Source organism: Salmo salar, chromosome 14 (genome assembly GCF_965601325.2).
Source record: "Salmo salar chromosome 14, fSalSal1, whole genome shotgun sequence".
Classification (NCBI taxonomy): Eukaryota; Metazoa; Chordata; class Actinopteri; order Salmoniformes; family Salmonidae; genus Salmo; species Salmo salar.
The window spans coordinates 94,285,004-94,304,552 of NC_138304.1; the positions used below are offsets into that span (position 1 = coordinate 94,285,004).

Genomic DNA, 19,549 nt, shown 5'->3' on the forward strand with positions numbered 1-19,549 from the left:
TGTTACCTTAAAGATGCCCACCCAGTCTTTGGGATTGGGGGTGATGTAGGAGGTGAGGGTGTAGTGACACTCCAGTGCCTCCTGGGGCAGGAAGCTCTTCCTAACGTTCTGGAAGATAACATGAGCAAAGTTTGATGTTTCCATGACACCAATGCCACTGGTGGGCGAAGAGCCCACCACCTGGAACGAGGACATCATATCCTGCTTGTCACTTCATTTGTCTGACCTGCTGGGGGAAATAAGGAAGCGAGAGAACATGGAGAGAGAAAATAGTGAAGGGATATGAAAATAAGCCTGGCCAGGCATGCATATTTTCTCCTCTCTCTCTCACTCACTCACACACACACCTCAAATTTAACCTAGCAAATGTACATTTGACCCATTTACAATAACATTTGAATTGATCGCGTCCCGCTGTTAGGTTGTTTGATCTACGTGAACGCTTCAGTGAACTGAAATGTAACATGGAATAATTCCAAGCCTGCCTACGCATGTTGAAATGACGATATGATGGCAAACGTCAGACTGAGTAAGATCACGTATAAAACACACTATGTCATAGTAAAGCAGCAGAGCTGAAGCGCCAAAACAAGGACAACCTAATTTAGCTAGCAACATAGCCAGCACAGGTGGCATTTTCACACGCACGGAGAGCGGCTAGCTATAAGAGCATGTATCTGACAAAAACACATTTAGGATGATTAACTACCTAGATATACTGTTCGCATAGATAACTATTCCCTAAAGTAACTTTCATTGACAACTGAATTGATTAAGTATCTAGCTGCGCATTAACCTTCAATGGCCTTTTAGCTCCCGAAACTGATCTGTCCACAACAAGGTAGCTAGCAACAATCTCAGGGTTATCTGTCTTGATAGGCCAAACCCCATAGCAATACGACAATAACATCTATTGTTTCCGTTTAAATCGATTCATTACCTGTCTTACATATGAATCCAAACAAGGTAAAATTATGTTTTGAAAGCCAACATATGACAGTCCAAAAGCCGTTGTTGTTACACAGCTCCAGGCCCCGTTGTCAACCACTGAGCTATGGTTGTCACTGATGGTGTCACTTCCGGGATGGGATGGTGGTGCTGAGGAAAAAGATTCCAGTTGCACCACGCGAAAATTTCACTGATTTGATGCCTCGAAATAATATATTTAAAATGCTTATAATGAATGACTATAAGTAGCCATCTCTGACTAATGCACGATTATTTGCAGTTGCTGTAATTGCACTGGGAAATAAATAGGCTAGTGCGGCACTCACACACACGCACTGTACACACACACACACACACACACACACACACACACACACACACACACACACACACACACACACACACACACACACACACACACACACACACACACACACACACACACACACACACACACACACACACACACACACACACACACACACACACACACACTGGGGTGGCAGGTAGCCTAGTGGTTAGAGCGTTGGACTTGTAACCGAAAGGTTGCAAGAACGAATCCCCGAGTCGATAAGGTAAAAATATGTCGTTCTGCCCCTCCACTGTTCCTAGGCCGTCATTGGAAATAAGAATGTGTTCTTTAACTGATTTGCCTAGTTAAATAACGATTAAAAAAATGTTGCACGAAGTGACGCTGGAGTCTGCATGCGATTTGATAGAGAGAAGGGCACGAATTCACCAGAAAGACACGCAGAGGACAAGAGAATTAACAAAAAAATTACACCATTAAACATAAAGTACATCCCGAAAACTTAAATAAAGAAAAGTACTCTACTGCACATTAGTTTGGGTAATAATACTCTGACTGGTGGAATTCTTTTTTTTTTACTTTTTAAAAAGATTTTGTTGAAAACGATGTTTGATTGAACACGATCAAGGTTCCCCATAACCTAAATATAATGTTTAAAAATGATAATGACCACAAACGATTTGTGTTTGAATAGTTTTAATGCTAATAGCACATTCACTAATATTGCATCGAATAAAAAGGCCGCACTCGAAAGATTTATTTCAACGTTTGAGACCAATTTACTAATGTCCCCCAAAAACACAATACTTCACTGTAAAGAGACTTAAGACATGAACACACAGGATGTCCCACCTTTGCAAGATTTCTATTGGCTGTTGCGCTCGGCTGAGACCACTGAGTGGTCCAAATAGCAGTCAATGATAACTAACTCCCCTTTACTTCCTGTCTGTCAGCTGTCACTGTAAACGCCGAGGTCAAGGGGAACGAAGCATGGCTGCGTTGTTCAGAGGGTCTCGGAATTTGTTGCAAAGGTGCAATAAACAACATGTCCATCTGGTTCTGGGTAACGTATTTACCAGTTTTAAAATTTCCCACCGTATTTTTCGTGGTGTGCATGTGCATAATAGCACAACATGCAACCGAAAAACACACTTCCTAGCTAGGAATTTGTGGTGTGTTAGTGGCGGTTTTTGTAGATAACTTTGATATCTTCTGAACAGTTGGTTGGTTACCTGCTGTGTTTTTGTGTTTTGCGTTAGCTAAATACAATGGCCTCCCATGTTGACATTAATGAAATACGACCATGAACTGATTGCCAGTGATAGCTTGAAACAATGGACATGGCTATGCCATCATCTATCTCACAAATCCCTATAAGTAGTTAGTCAATTCTGCAGACTCATGTTTCCTTGACTTTACATGTGATCAACTGAGTGGAACACGACGTTCTTCGTGGCTGTAGTGACTGCATAGTAGGCTGAGCCTGGTGATTTGAATTTAGCCATAAGGCTCCCTCCCACCTCTTCCTACACTATCATATCTATGTGTCAGTTTATTTGACACAACTACATCAGTTCATAGCGTCGCATCACACTGATGTTAAACTCTAAATTGGCCCTCCATCTGAGGTGCCAATAAACCCTATTCCATAACTTTATCAAGCCAATTAAGCAGTATTGACATACGTTAACCTAAATTCTGTTTTAATCAAAATAATAATTATTGCGAGTTGTGACATAATAAAGGAATTTGAATGGAGTGCCTGGCTACAGCCAGCTGTTAGCCATGGTGTATTGGCCATATACCACAAACCCCCACGGTGCCTTATTGCTATTATAAACTGGTTACCAGCTTAATTGGAACAGTAAAAAGTTGTTTGTCATACCTGTGGTATACGGTCTGATGTACAACGAATTTCAGCCAATCAGCATTCAGGGCTACCCATTTGGGATATTGACTTGTCATTTCAATAGGCACAGGCTACAGACTAAAATCTGGCTTTATGATTGTAATTCAACTTTTCAATGGTTTGCTTAGCTACATAGATGCAGGTAGCCTGTAGCCCCTGATAGGCCTACATCTCATTTCAGATAGCCTACAGTAAGGTGTAAGCTGTATGATTTAGTAGCTTGCTTAGTTCAAATTGACAGACTAATATATTCAACATGAATAGCGAGGCGACTTCGAGGTAAGAAGTGCTTGTTGGCCATCGGGCTACTGAGGATGGGGTCGTAATTTCAATCACTGAATTTAACATGAGTAATATGCATATGAACTGAATATGCTTGTCAACAACAGCAGGTTTTTTTTTTTTTACCTATATCCTAATCTGACTGACTGTTACTGTCAATTGAATGCATTCTAACAACTGATAGGCAATTGTGATAGAGCTTTGATAACTTCCAATTTAATGAACTAAACATGACCATTAATAATTGCATAATAACAATAAACTGAAGTTATAGGCTATTTATTAAATCAGTTTACCAGCTCCAGGTAGGCTACACAAGTGGCACAAGTTGATTTGCAATGACTCCTGTGATATCATCATTTTAATGTATTTATTGTATCAAATGGTACTGTAGGCTAAAGAGATGCGATGGCCAACAGATGCAAATGTGTCATTCTCCACATTTTAACGTCACTTTCATTGAGAACTTTTCCCCATAACAAAGCACACAAGTGATTTCCATACCTTCCATTTAACATTTCCATATGCACAGCCCTCAAGAACTGAGCATGCGTAAAACACTTCGCTTGAAATGGTTTTCCATAGGCAAAGTTGGCATTAGATGTTTAAATGGCCTTTGAGCGAATTTATCTAATGCGCTGTAGTGCGCCCAAAGTTGTTTTCCAGTGCCGTTATTTCTTGATGCGCATCAGTCTAGCGTGTTAATATGTTTTATGGAAAAAGGGTTGGGGAATTTTTAACATTTTTAACTAGGCAGGTCAGTTAAGAATAAATTCTTATTTACAATGGCGGCCTACCCCGGACGATGCTGGGCCAATTGTGCGCTGCCCTATGGGACTCCCAATCACGGCCGGTTGTGATTCAGCCTGGAATCAAACCAGGGTCTGTAGTGACGCCTCTAGCACTGAGATGCAGTGCCTTAGACCGCTGCGCCACTCGGGAGCCCACCGGGTCTCTCCATAATGACAATCTAAATAGCCGACCTACAACTGTTCATCAGTTGTCACAACGTGTGCTGCTCTGTCTCCTCTCACTCACGTGACTCAGCCAATAGTGGACTCAGCTGCCTGCTGCAGTGCTCTCTCAACACACACAGACCCCTCCGGCCCGCCCCACCACTCACTCACTCACTCACTCAGCAACAGCCTGCCTCACTGCTTCATAGTCAGCAGCAGCAGGTCACAGTGAAGTGTGTGTGTTTGTGTGTTTCTTTGTTTAAGATGCACTATGCAGAAATCACTCTGCCTTTTCTTGGTTTCTAAAATGGTAATAGATCGCCTAATTTCAGTTTGTGACAAAACGAGCAAGTATAATGTAGAGAATCATTGTACCATCTAAACCGCTGTGAAATATATTTTTCACAACCAAAAATATTGTATTTTGGTTGTGAAGCAAAATAAACTTGATTAGGAAGCATAGAAATAAAGCTCATAGAAACTTCTCATACTTGCTTTCAATGAGAATGGCCGATCTTTAACTCACATTTCTATGTGAATTTGGTCCGGTCGCCCAAAAAGTTACATATATTGCAGCTTTAAGAGAAATGCCATGTCGTGCAACTTCAAAGTAGCCCAAAAACCTGCAACCCGCGACCAATACATTTTCACCCACAAAATCGTTTTCAAAATAGGCTAATTTCGTCAGAAAACCATCGACATGGCAACCCTGACTTCAGCTACTCATCAGATATTGCATAACAAATTCTGGTCTCTGAATATGACATTTCTTCAGCCTGCTAACCAATTTTTGGCAGAGCGGATGATTAGGGGGCTGGAACATAATTATAATTTGTACACTGCAAATTGACCACAACTAAGCCGCAAAAGAGATTGTATTTGAAAAGGACAAGGCTAACTTGATTACATTGAGTCACGATCATTTCTGTTTTTTAGTTGTGGGAATACTTGGTGAGCAGATTTCCTAAATGAAACACATTTTTTGCGGAATTGATATATATAATTTATTTATTTTTATAAACTTTGGCTGGCCCAAAAAAATCACATGCTGGCCGGTTTTAGCCCGCGGGCCTCCTGTTGCCGACCCCTCAGCATGTGCCACAGCAAGGAGTCAAATCTATGGGAAACACGGGGTGTGGAACTAATGTTACACAAAAATAAACTATGATAGACAGTTTACTTAAAGGAAAGATTCACCAATTTTGAATGTTATGTTTTTTTTGTGCATCTCTAAGTTGTTGTTCTATCGATTCCTGGGGTCATTTCAGGTTTTCATGTGTATCTGAGCTATTCGAAGTTCAAGCTGCAGAAATACAGCCTGTATGATGTGATGCAAAACTCGTCATACCAGCTGTATTTCTGTCCAACGTGAATACCAAGAACTCCGATGAACATGAAATTACCCCGGTATTCGATAGAACATCATTTAGAGATGCACAAAAATGATAAAACATTTGAAAAAAGGGTGAATCCTCCATTTTAAGTAGGAATGTGTTAACTTAACCATAGTTTACTTTGTCTCTACAATTTTCTGTACTATGTCTTCCCTGTGTGTGCTCTCCAGTGTCTAGCAGGTCGATGGCCTCTAAGACTCCAGTGGGGTTCATTGGGCTGGGGAACATGGGCAGCCCCATGGCCAAGAACCTGCTGAAGCACGGATACCCTGTCATCGCCACCGACGTCTTCCCTGAGTCCTGCAAGGAGCTACAAGACGAGGGGGCACAGGTAACACCTAGCTAGTACCTACTTACGTCACCTAACCTGCTTACTGTGTTTCTCTACATTACCACTGAATTGTTGCCGTGATCATAGCAGTAGACAAGACGCACCATAATGAATGTTGACCATGCACAGTAGATCACCTGCTGGAGGTCTACATGTTGAAACGCCCAGAAATGAATAACACCCGCAGCTGTTAGCTGTTTGTTGGCCGTGTGTTTTCTCTGACTTACTGTATTGCTCTCCCTTACCCCTGAATCACAGCAGTAGGTCAACAGGGAGACAAGCATAGGCCACATTACTGGTACGTGTACCCTACATGTTAGCTGTGTATCTGCTGAGTCTGGAGGTGATGGTAGAAGTACATCTGCTGGTGTGGGTTTCTCAGGCTGTGTCCCAACACTTCCAATCATTGATTTAACAATGGTGGAAACTCCCTTCAGCCAATGCTTAAACCAATCCAACACTTTTAAATACATGACAGGACTGTGTAAGTGCACACTTCAGCAATATGGAGAATAGGGATGCAACGTCATTGTAACTCTGTTAGTGTTTTCTTTTTATTTCTCACCCCATCTTTCCCGTCCGTTTCCTCCCTGCCCAGATCCTGGACTCCCCAGCAGAGGTTGCAGATAAAGCAGACAGGATCATCACCATGCTCCCCTCCAGTCCCAACGTCATCGAGGTCTACACTGGACCCAACGGCATCCTCAAGTAATCAGCTCCCCCTCTCTGGTCCTCCTCACCAGAACTATAGATGTAGAAACTGGCCTGTCCCCCTATAACTGGCCTGTCCCCCTATAACTGGCCTGTCCCCCTATAACTGGCCTGTCCCCCTATAACTGGCCTGTCCCCCTATAACTGGCCTGTCCCCCTATAACTGGCCTGTCCCCCTATAACTGGCCTGTCCCCCTATAACTGGTGTTTGTAAATTGGAAGGAATCAGATAGTTATAAACCTCATTGGAAGGCATGGTAGAGCCTAGCTGCTCATTCAGAGCAGGCTTTTGTTCTAGCCCTGCTCCTGATTAAACTGATCATGGTCTCCAGACTAAGTTAAGTCAGGTGTGCCTGTGCTGGACCTGAAACAGAGCCTGGTACTGTGGGTCTGTGCTCTGAGATCATGTGATATGGTCACGTGACTGGGTTTTTCCTCTCGTCTTTTTCTTCTGGTCCGTGCTATCTGGGATCCTGGAGATGTCCCTACCCCGGTCAAGTGGAAATATTAAAGTAGTTAGGTAAAGGTTAAGGTAACGGTAGAGGTTAGGGTTTAGAGTAGGGCCGTCCCAAGGATCTCGGATGGCAATAACCCTGTTCTTCTTTCTCAGGAAAGTGAAGAAGGGAACGCTGCTCATCGATTCCTCCACCATCGACCCCTCCGTCTCCAAGGAAATGGCCCTCGCCGCCGAGAAGATGGGCGCCGTGTTCATGGACGCTCCCGTGTCAGGAGGTAAGGGACGGGTTTGGGATGTCAACATTCTGTTGCTATGGCGATCACGTACTGTGTCACTACTAGCCATGTCCAAAGAAAGGTTTTACTTCTGTTTCTGGCCTACTGGTGGTTCAGTCTCTGATACACAAACACACACACACACACACACACACACACACACCTCTCTAGTCTTTTTATTTATTTTATTTCACCTTTATTTAACCAGGTAGGCAAGTTGAGAACAAGTTCTCATTTACAATTGCGACCTGGCCAAGATAAAGCAAAGCAGTTCGACAACATACAAAAACACAGAGTTACACATGGAGTAAAACAACATACAATCAATGATACAGTAGAAAAAAAATAAGACTATATACAATGTGAGCAAATGATGTGAGATAAGGGACGTAAAGGCAAAAAAGGCCATGGTGGCAAAGTAAATAAAGTATAGCAAGTAAAACAGGAATAGTAGGTTTGTTATTTGAAGAAAGTTCAAAGTTAAAATATAAATAATATGGTGCAAAGGAGAAAAATAAATAAATGCAGTAGGGGAAGAGGTAGTAGTTTGGGCTATATTATAGATGGGCTATGTACAGGTGCAGTGATCTGGGAGCTGCTCTGATAGTTGGTGCTTAAAGCTAGTGAGGGAGATAAGTGTTTCCAGTTTCAGAGATTTTTGTAGTTCGTTCCAGTCATTGGCAGCAGAGAACTGGAAGGAGAGACGACCAAAGGAGGAGTTGGCTTTAGGGGTGACCAGAGAGATATACCTGCTGGAGCGCGTGCTACAGGTGGGTGCTGCTATGGTGACCAGTGAGCGGAGATAAGGGGGGACTTTACCTAGCAGGGTCTTGTAGATGACCTGGAGCCAATGTGTTTGGTGACGATTATGAAACGAAGGCCAGCCAACGAGAGTGTACAGGTCGCAGTGGTGGGTAGTATATGGGGCTTTGGTGACAAAACGGATGGCACTGTGATAGACTGCATCCAGCTTGTTGAGTAGGGTATTGGAGGCTATTTTGTAAATGACATCGCCGAAGTCGAGGATTGGTAGGATGGTCAGTTTTACGAGGGTATGTTTGGCAGCATGAGTGAAGGATGCTTTGTTGCGAAATAGGAAGCCAATTCTAGATTTAACTTTGGATTGGAGATGATTGATGTGAGTCTGGAAGGAGAGTTTACAGTCTAACCAGACACCTAGGTATTTGTAGTTGTCCACAAATTCTAAGTCAGAACCGTCCAGAGAATTGATGCTGGACAGGCGGGCAGGTGCAGGCAGCGATCGGTTGAAGAGCATGCATTTAGTTTTACTTGTATTTAGGAGCAGTTGGAGACGACGGAAGGAGAGTTGTATAGCATTGAAGCTCGTCTGGAGGGTTGTTAACACAGTGTCCATAGAAGGGCCAGAAGTATACAGAGTGGTGTCGTCTGCGTAGAGGTGGATCAGAGATTCACCAGCAGCAAAAGCGACATCATTGATGTATACAGAGAAAAGAGTTGGCCCAAGAATTGAACCCTGTGGTACCCCCATAGACACTGCCAGAGGTCCGGACAGCAGGCCCTCCGATTTGACACACTGAAATCTATCAGAGAAGTAGTTGGTGAACCAGGCGACACAATCGTTTCAGAAACCAAGGCTACTGAGTCTGCCGATGAGGATATGGTGATTAACAGAGTCAAAAGATTTGGCCAGGTCAATGAATACGGCAGCACAGTATTGTTTCTTATCGATGGCGGTTACGATGTCGTTTAGGACCTTGAGCGTGGCTGAGGTGCACCCATGACCAGCTCTGAAACCAGATTGCATAGCGGAGAGGGTGCGGTGGGATTCGAAATGGTCGGTAATCTGTTTGTTGACTTGGCTTTCGAAGACCTTAGAAAGGCAGGGTAGGATGGATATAGGTCTGTAGCAATTTGGGTCAAGAGTGTCACCTCCTTTGAAGAGGGGGATGACAGCAGCTGCTTTCCAATCTATGGGAATCTCAGACGACACGAAAGAGAGGTTGAACAGGCTAGTAATAGGGGTTGCAATAATTTCGGCAGATAATTTTAGAAAGAATGGGTCCAGATTGTTAAGCCCAGCTGATTTGTAGGGGTCCAGATTTTGCAGCTCTTTCAGAACATCAGCTGAATGGATTTGGGAGAAGGAGAAATAGGGGAGGCTTGGGCGAGTAGCTGTGGGGGGTGCAGTGCTGTTGAATGCAGTAGGGGTAGTTAGGTGGAAAGCATGGCCAGCTGTAGAAAAATGCTTATTGAAATTCTCAATTATAGTGGGCTTATCGGTGGTGACAGAGTTTCCTATCCTCAGTGCAGTGGGCAGTTGGGAGGAGGTGTTCTTATTCTCCATGGACTTTACAGTGTCCCAGAACTTTTTAGAGTTTGAGTTGCAGGAAGCAAATTTCTGTTTGAAAAAGCTAGCCTTGGCGTTTCTAACTGCCTGTGTGTATTGGTTCCTAACTTCCCTGAAAAGTTGCATATCGCGGGGGCAGTTCAATGCTAATGCAGAACGCCACAGGATATTTTTGTGTTGGTTAAGGGCAGTCAGGTCTGGGGAGAACCAAGGGCTATATCTGTTCCTGGTTCTAAATTTCTTGAAAGGGGCATGCTTATTTAAGATGGTGAGGAAGGCATTTAAAAAAAATAACCAGGCATCCTCTACTGACGGGATGAGGTCAATATCTTTCCAGGATACCAGGGCCAGGTCGATTAGAAAGGCTTGCTCGTTGAAATGTTTCAGGGAGCGTTTGACAGTGATGAGTGGAGGTCGTTTGACCGCTGACCCATTACGGGTGCAGGCAATGAGGCAGTGATCGCTGAGATCTTGGTTGAAAACAGCAGAGGTGTATTTAGAGGGCACGTTGGTTAGGATGATATCTATGAGGGTGCCAGTGTTTGCGGCTTTGGGGTTGTACCTGGTGGGTTCATTAATAATTTGTGTGAGATTGAGGGCATCAAGCTTGGATTTTAGGATGGCTGGGGTGTTAAGCATGTCCCAGTTTAGGTCACCTAGTAGCACGAGCTCTGAAGATAGATGGGGGGCAATCAGTTCACATATGGTGTCCAGAGCACAGCTAGGGGCCGAGGGGGGTCTATAGCAGGCTGCAACGGTGAGAGACTTGTTTTTGGAGAGGTGGATTTTTAAAAGTAGAAGTTCAAATTGTTTGGGTACAGACCTGGATAGCAGGACAGAGCTCTGCAGGCTATCTCTGCAGTAGATTGCAACACCGAGCCCTTTGGTCGTTCTATCTTGTCTGAAAACGTTGTAGTTAGGGATGAAGATTTCTGAGTTTTTGGTGGACTTCCTAAGCCAAGATTCAGACACAGCTAGGACATCCGGGTTGGCAGAGTGTGCTAAAGCAGTGAATAAAACAAACTTAGGGAGGAGGCTTCTAATGTTAACATGCATGAAACCAAGGCTATTACGGTTACAGAAGTCATCAAAAGAGAGCGCCTTGGGAGTAGGAGTGGAGCCAGGCACTGCAGGGCCTGGATTCACCTCTACATCCCCAGAGGAGCAGAGAAGAATGAGTATGAGGGTACGGCTAAAAGCTATAAGAATTGGTCGTCTGTGACGTCCAGAATAGAGAGAAAAAGGAGCAGATTTCTGGGGCCGATAAAATAGCTTCAAGGTATAATGTACAGACAAAGGTATGGTGGGATGTGAATACAGAGGAGGTAAACCTAGGCATTTAGTGATGATGAGAGAGATATTGTCTCTAGAAACATCATTGAAACCAGAAGATGTCATAGCATGTGTGGGTGGAGGAACTGAGAGGTTGGATAAGGTATAATGAGCAGGGCTAGAGGCTCTACAGTGAAATAAGCCAATAAACACTAACCAGAACAGCAATGGACATGGCATATTGACATTAAGGAGAGGCATGCTTAGCCGAGTGATCAAAGGGTCCAGTGAGATTCAGACAGCTAGCCGGGCCATAGGTAGCAAGCTGGTGGAAGATGGAGGGAGGTCTGTTTTTAGCCACCTCGTGCGTTTCCGTCTGTGGGTTAGTGGGGTTCCGTGTAGAAGGGGGGGACCAGTCCAAGTTGGCAAAATAGTTAGTTATAATGGCCCAAGAAAAGTGTCCGATAGACCTATTCAGATCGCAGCCGATAAGACAGCTAACGATTAGTGGGCCGCAGATGGGCGATCAGGTTACGTCGCGACGGAGGGGCCAGTTGGATAACTCCCTCGGACAGATGACGTCGGTGGTCCAGTCGTGAAGGCCCGATGGGGCTCCGCATCGGCAGTAAAACGGGTCAGGATAGGTGATTGTAGCCCAGGAGACACTTCAGCGGTCTAGCTCAGGAAAAGCCCACGAGTGGCTGACGGAACTCTTCAGCTGGCTAGCTCCGGAATAATGTGTGTTAATTCCGGGACCGACGTTGCCAATAGTCACTCAGGTAGCAGCTAGTTAGCTGCAAGATCCAGGTGTAAATGTCCAGAGCCTGCGGTAGAAATCCGGGGAAAGGAGAGAGAATAGGTCCGGTATGCTCTGGTCTGAGTCGCGCTGTACAAAAACTGGCGATAGCTTTTCGAGCTAACGGATAGCTGAGGACAGCTAACCGTGGCTAGCTGAACTCCAACGTTAGCCAGTGAAAATGACTAACCTCTGGCTAGCTTCTGTTGTGGATTTCAGATTTGAGGTAAATAATACTTTCTTTTTTAAATTGGTGAGGCGGGTTGCAGGAGAGTGCTTTGAGGTCGAGTTTTTTTTCCACCTTGGACACAAACACATCAACTGTAGAGCTTTAGCAACAATGCTGACCATGTCATGTACTCCTATGTGTATCTATAGATATAGTGCTTGTATTTATAAACTGGTGCTATGTGTTATAATGAAACAGTATGTAGGCTACAGGCCACTGACGGTACACCAGCGACAGGTCAACAGCTGGTGGAAATTGATCCTGTTAAATGGCAACATATTTAAGGCTAGAAGGAAACATTGTCAGATCAGAATCCTAGGAATGAAACAGGCAAACTGGGAAAAACTACCTGAGCTTGTCCAATAAGACACGCTTATTCTTTTCCTATTGCAAAACTTTTCTCTACGGTGTGAAATAATGAATATGACTCTTACCTGAGCAGGTACAATACAGGGTTGGTAGTTCAGTTCAGATTTGTGTTCAGCGCTGTACTGCCTCCCTCCATTCTAGCCAGACAGTGACCACCCTTTGTAGTCAGTGTAGAGTGGGTTTTATTGTTGCCTTTGACTGGGTCTTAAAGGCAAGGTTAAGGTTTTAAGTCGTCAATCTGATGGCTCCTTGACAGTGCACAGGACAGCGTTCTTCTTAATGGCTTGAGGCGCAATGGAGAATACCCTGTCAGTGTTTTTGATGTTGATGGAGCCATAATGGAGAATACCCTGTCAGTGTTTTTGATGTTGATGGAGCCATAATGGAGAATACCCTGTCAGTGTTTTTGATGTTGACGGAGCCATAATGGCGGGTATCTCTTGTCATTGCCTTTCATGTAGATAAAGACAAGAGAAACTGGCCCCACAGGGGGGGAGATGAGACGAGTAGCTGTAAAACTGTCCCTCTCACCTCGGCCAGACCAACCGGGGGACACGTACAAATACCACTGATTCACATCTCTGCAGATTCACTTTTTGACGGTCCCCAACAGCCTACACCGTGGTCGTATGCTTGTCTGGCAACACTCGTTTTCTCACATATTCCTCACACAAAACACTCCCTCCCTTTCTCACACACACACACACACACACCCTCTGTGTGTTTACATGCTGGCATCTGCAGTGTAGACAGGCTGTAGTTAGTGAGTGAAGACCCTTCCTCTCTGGGCTCTTAACTAAGCCTGTTTTACAGACGCACAGCCACGCACAGCCACAATGTTTACACACTTCCTCTCTGGGCTCTTAACTAAGCCTGTTTTACAAACTCACACACACACAGTCACACTCACACACACACACACAGTGCCACACACATACAAGCACAGTGTTTAGTTACTTCTCTGGGCTCTTAGCAAAGCCTGGTTTACTGCTCTGGAATGGCCAATGATTTACATGCTACCTCTGGCCTGAGCCCCACAGACGCCTGACAGCACAAACACACACGCACATGACCGCCCACTATCTAAATCTCATATACGGATCCTAACAGAACTGGCCTCTAACCCTCTTGCTGAGGATGAAAGTAGCCCATTGGTGATAAGCTGAACTTAGGGAGGAGAAGACTGAGGGAGAGGTCAGGAGGTGGAGGGTAAACTACAGACGTCCCGTTGTGTTGTGGGGGAGGGGATTTGACATGCTGTGTTTGTCCAGGAGGTGGCACTCTACCCCAATAGGGAGCCATATGTAGGTGTGTGGAGCAGGGTGTCAACTCATTCCATGGAGGGCCTAGTGTCTGCAGGTTTTAGTTGTTTTCCTTTCAGTTAAGACCTAGACAACCAGGTGAGGGGAGTTCTTTACTAGTTCGTGACCTTAATTCATCAATCAAGTACAAGGGAGTAGTGGTGTATGTAGTATGTCTGTGTTTGTTAGAGACAATCACTACTGTTTCTTGTGATCTCTTGATATCAGATCCAGTTCTAACGACAGTAACACACACACAAACTTTAAGCAATTTTGACTGGTGGTCCCACCAGAATCTTCTTCGTTATGAAGTCACACACACACACGGTGACATGCATCGACCCCTAACACACTTATTTTTGTTTGAGTTAATGCTTATGATCTATAATATGGTAGCTACGCTATTTTAACCACTGATACACACACACACACACACACACACAGATTCATGCAAAGATCACAAACATTTTCAGTCCCTTCAGACATTCAAGCATCCACACAGACAGAGACTTCCTGTGCTTTTGGGGTTTTCTTTGTTTTTTTAAATTTAGATATTCTTTTTATTCAAAATGAATCCTGTGGTGAGTGAGGTAGTGTGTTTTTAAATGTCTGTGTGTGTGTTTGGTTCCCATCTCGAGTGCGTCAATAGGGGTTTGGCAGTTACTCCTGGGGTCTGAGACGAGGAGTAATAAACTTGTTAAAAAACGACAATCAAAAAAACATCTTTCTTTCCTTTCCCTCTCTCTGTCGGTCTTGCTCTTACTGACCAGTTGTCTGGCCTAGCCCTGCCTGCTGTCCTGGCATAGATACTCTTTCACACACACACTGCGCATAGTCACTTACTGTACACACAAACAAGCACACTCTAAAATACCCACGTTCACCACTGTCTGGTGTTGTTAAGTGTCCGCATTCAAACTAGACCCACAACAAAACAGGCTCTGACGTCACGATGGCTAACGAGCAGCGGGGTCGTTAGCGGTAATTACCCAGCATGCCTGCGTCTGCGTCTTGTATTCCGGCAGTGGGCCGCCACATCGCTAACGGACGGCGACTTTAAAAGGCTTTAAAAGCCGTTCATTGTTTTCCCAACGCTGAGAACAACACTGTGGGTCTGTGGGTCTGTGGGTCTGTGTTAAAGGGACTTTACTGCGTTAACTTTGGTGCGACCGTGGGAGCTTAATGTGTTTGTATACAGTTTGTCTCACACTGCACAAGTTTGCTGGCCTTCTAGGCAAAGTTGCAAAGAAAAAGCCATATCTCAGACTGGCCAATAAAAATAAAAGATTAAGATGGGCAAAACAACATAGACACTGGTCAGAGGTAATCTGCCTAGAAGGCCAGCATCCTGGAGTTGCCTCTTCACTGTTGACGTTGAGACTGGACAGAGGAACTCTGCCTAGAAGGCCAGCATCCCAGAGTTGCCTCTTCACTGTTGATGTTGAGACTGGTGTTTTGCGGGTACTATTTAATGAAGCTGCCAGTTGAGGACTTGTGAGGCGTCTGTTTCTCAAACAAGACACTATAATGTACTTGTCCTCCTGCTCAGTTGTGCACCGGGGCCTGCCACTCCTCTTTCTATTCTGGTTAGAGACAGTTTGCGTTGTTCTGTGAAGGGAGTAGTACACGGCATTGTACGAGATCTTCAGTTTCTTGGCAATTTGTCACATGGAATAGCCTTCATTTCTCAGAACAAGAATAGACTGACGAGTTTCAGAAGAAAGTCCTTTGTTTCTGGACATTTTGAGCCTGTAATCGAACCCACAAATGCGGATGCTCCGGAGACTCAAGTAGTCTAAAAAAGGCCAACTTTATTGCTTCTTTAATCAGCGTGACAGTTTTCGGCTGTGCTAACATAATTACAAAAGGGTTTTCTAATGATCAGTTAGCCTTTTTTTTAAATGATAAACTTGGATTAGCTAACACAATGTGCCATTGGAACACAGGAGTGATGGTTGCTGATAATGGGCCTGTGTACGCCTAAAAATCTGCCGTTTCCAGCTACAATAGTCATTTACAACATTAACAATGTCTACACTGTATTTCTGATCAATTTGATGTTATTTTAATGGACAAAAAAGTGCTTTTCTTTCAATAACAAGGACATTTCTAAGTGACCCCAAACTCTCTCTCTCTCCCCATCTCTTGTTCTTTTTTAAATCATTTTTCTTCAATGTGAATCACATTTTTATTTGGTGTACCCCAGTGGGAATACCTGTTCTACACAATACTACAACACATTTTCCCAGTCTGGGAGGTGAACTCTTTCAGATGTAGTCCAGACATTAGAATGCATCAGAGGCCACAAATAGAGCTCCTTCTGCAACAAAATGATGAACCCAGGTGAGCGAACAACCCCGGTCCCCCACTTCCTTTCTATTTGGCTGGCTACTTTGTATACTTGTGAAAAACACTGGGAACCGTACCGTCTAGCCTATTGCATTCTGCAGTCACCGAAAGCCACAGGCAAATCGCCAAAGCTAACCATTGGCCAAAAGAAGGCATGTTAAGGTTCCAAGGTTCTAGGGTAGGGATTGAGAGAGAGATGGGCCTAGTAGGTATTACAGACGTGGGTAGCTGGCTGGGTCTGCTGTCAGTGCAGTGATGACTAACTAAATATATATACTGCATATATTATGTTTTTATTTGTTTTGGTCTTCGGCGTGGGTTTTTTGGGGCTCTTTGTGCACGCAACAATTTTCCTGAGGCAAGCTGAAGTTCGGTAGCCGACGTCTACACCCCCTCCGTCGGTGATTGGTCAACAGTTGGGATTCTTCAATGAACTGTTTGTTGCCATTCAACGAGAGACGACTAGTTTTCATGCACATATTTTCCCTTGAGAAATACTGCACCAAACATCTTAGATGTCAAATTGAGCGACTAAGACCTCCACAGCAAAAACTTCAAAATGAATTACAGATTTCTTGAGTTAGATTCATTCAGAATATTTTGAATAAGTGTATACTGGCTACGGCGTCTCAAGAGGGACACACTGTACTATTGCCACTTGTTTCTTGTTTTTCAAGCGAAGGTCTTTTGAGGGACTATGCGAGGCACAGACGTTCACTTTGCCCAGCCGCGTTGTGATAGGAGCAAACCCAACCTAGTATTTAGATGTTTTAACTAGCACTGGACTGACTAGATTAGCATAACAAGCCCTTCACTAGTGGGACCAGGGGGAGGCTGGTTAAGGGGAGAGAGAGGGATGAGGGGAGGGGGAAATGGAGGTAAGGCTGTGGGTGAGAGGAGGGGAGTAGCCTGGAGTCCAGATGGAAGCAGACTCACAGCAGCTGGGGGACTGTCCCTCTCAACACTGTGTGTGGTGTCCTTCTCTGTGGGTGTGTAGGCCTATTTGTCAGCTGGTGTTTCTGCCAGTCGTACTATAAGGCTCTGTCCATCAAATTCTCCTAAACCCCTCCCTATATGTCACTCATCTTAAGAGAGCGTATGTGTGGGGGGGGGGGGTCTGCTTTGGGCCACAGGGAGGATTGATTCTGGAATGATCTCTCTTCTGTCTCCCTCATGGAATGGAGCAGGCTCTGATAATGATTATGATGGTCAGGGTACTGCTCAATGAAAAAACACAGCGAAGACAAAGATTGTCTGTTGCATGTCTTTCAGCATCATTCTCTGACTTTCTCTTCCCCTTTCTCCCTCTCTGCTACAGTCTCTCGGGGTGTGTTTTCATGATGTTTGTCTGTGTGTGCATGTCAGTGTGGAGTGGTTCTCAGGCTTGAGCTCGTTAGCACAGCAGATAGACTCTTTTTAACATCAAGGACTAGCATTAGTGACTTGAGCAGATAAAGACTCTTTTTAACATCAAGGACTAGCATTAGTGACTTGAGCAGATAAAGACTCTTTTTAACATCAAGGACTAGCATTAGTGACTTGAGCAGATAAAGACTCTTTTTAACATCAAGGACTAGCATTAGTGACTTGAGCAGATAAAGACTCTTTTTAACATCAAGGACTAGCATTAGTGACTTGAGCAGATAAAGACTCTTTTTAACATCAAGGACTAGCATTAGTGACTTGAGCAGATAAAGACTCTTTTTAACATCAAGGACTAGCATTAGTGACTTGAGCAGATAAAGACTCTTTTTAACATCAAGGACTAGCATTAGTGACTTGAGCAGATAAAGACTCTTTTTAACATCAAGGACTAGCATTAGTGACTTGAGCAGATAAAGACTCTTTAACATCAAGGACTAGCATTAGTGACTTGAGCAGATAAACTGAAAGTGCTGATTGTTTTTATGTGTGTGTGTGTGGTGTGATTTTGGTTAGCACTCTGTCCCTCTTCTAATTCCATTTGAGTTATTTACTTGATAACCATCAAGTTTTTATGGCGCTTGTTTGGGTTTTTAATTTGTTTGGGAAAATATCTCCCATATCACTGGACTACATGAGGTTGTACTGAAGGCCTGTAACCAGTCTGTCTTCCCAGGTGGTTGGGGAGGAAGGAACGCTACTGTAATGTTAGAAATGGTGTCGTATTGTTTAGGCCTTTAACTCAGTGAAAAATGTTGCCATTAAGATGAGAGCTCTATATTAGAACAAAGGCCACCTTTTAGATTTCCAGTAGTCAAATCAAGAATATACAGTTGAAGTCGGAAGTGTACATACACTTAGGTTGGAGTCATTAAAACTAATTTTTCAACCACTCCACGAATTTCTTGTTATTAACAAACTATAGTTTTGGCAAGTCGGTTAGGACATCTACTTTGTGCATGACACAAGTCATTTTTCCAACAATTGTTTACAGACAGATTATTTCACTTATAATTCACTGTACCACAATTCCAGTGGGTCAGAAGTTTACATACACTAACTTGACTGTGCCTTTAAACAGCTTGGAAAATTCCAGAAAATGATGTCATGGCTTTAGAAGCTTCTGATAGGCTAATTGATATCATTTGAGTCAATTGGAGGTGTATTTGTGGATGTATTTCAAGGCCTACCTTCAAACTCAGTTCCTCTTTGCTTGACATCACGGGAACATCAAAAGAAATCAGCCAAGAAACATTTTTGTAGACCTCCGCAAGTCTGGTTCATCCTTGGGAGCAATTTCCAAGCGCCTGAAGGTACCACGTTCATCTGTACAAACAATAGTACGCAAGTATAACCACCATGGGACCACGCAGCCGCCATACCACTCAGGAAGGGGACGCGTTCTGTCTCCTAGAGATGAACGTTCTTTGTTGCGAAAAGTGCTGTTGTTCTGGAATTGATTTGCAAAGGACCTTGTGAAGATGCTGGAGGAAATGGGTACCAAAGTACCTATATCCACTGTAAAACGAGTCCTATATTGACATAACCTGGAAGGCCGCTCAGCAAGGAAGAAGCCACTGCTATAAATCCGCCATAAAAAAAGCCAGACTACGGTTTGCAACTGCACATGGAGACAAAGATTGTACTTTTTGGAGAAATATCCTCTGGTCTGATGAAACAAAAATAGAACTGTTTGGCCATAATGACCATCGTTGTGTTTGGAGGAAAAAGGGGGAGGCTTGCAAGCCGAAGAACACCATCCCAACCATGAAGCACTGGGGTGGCAGCATCATGTTGTGGGGGTGCTTTGCTGCAGGAGGGACTGGTGCACTTCACAAAATAGATGGCATCATGAGGGAGGAAAATTATGTGGATATATTGAAGCAATATCTCAAGAAATACATTTGTG

At 44.0% G+C, this 19,549-nt stretch overlaps 2 protein-coding genes across 5 annotated transcripts in view; one reads left to right on the forward strand and one right to left on the reverse strand.

The window, feature by feature from the left end:
- Positions 1–1,094, reverse strand: part of LOC106570524 (tax1-binding protein 1 homolog B) — a 51,534-nt gene extending 50,440 nt beyond the window's left edge. The window contains exons 1-2 of one of the 3 annotated variants that reach the window (XM_045694915.2): positions 941–1,094; positions 7–229 (exon numbers count right to left, since the gene is read on the reverse strand). In XM_045694915.2, coding sequence (XP_045550871.1) covers positions 7–198 — 192 coding nt within the window. In that variant the 5' untranslated portion in view covers positions 199–229; positions 941–1,094. The remainder of the gene's footprint in view (positions 1–6; positions 230–940) is intronic. The other 2 variants (XM_045694914.2, XM_014142940.3) reach the window with 2 other exon arrangements.
- A 1,113-nt stretch (positions 1,095–2,207) lies between these two features.
- The window catches only part of hibadha (3-hydroxyisobutyrate dehydrogenase a), a 58,765-nt gene continuing 41,423 nt past the window's right edge, over positions 2,208–19,549 (forward strand). For both annotated transcript variants that reach the window (XM_082961288.1, XM_014142939.3), the window contains exons 1-4: positions 2,208–2,321; positions 5,970–6,130; positions 6,729–6,838; positions 7,452–7,573. In XM_082961288.1, coding sequence (XP_082817414.1) covers positions 2,249–2,321; positions 5,970–6,130; positions 6,729–6,838; positions 7,452–7,573 — 466 coding nt within the window. In that variant the 5' untranslated portion in view covers positions 2,208–2,248. The remainder of the gene's footprint in view (positions 2,322–5,969; positions 6,131–6,728; positions 6,839–7,451; positions 7,574–19,549) is intronic.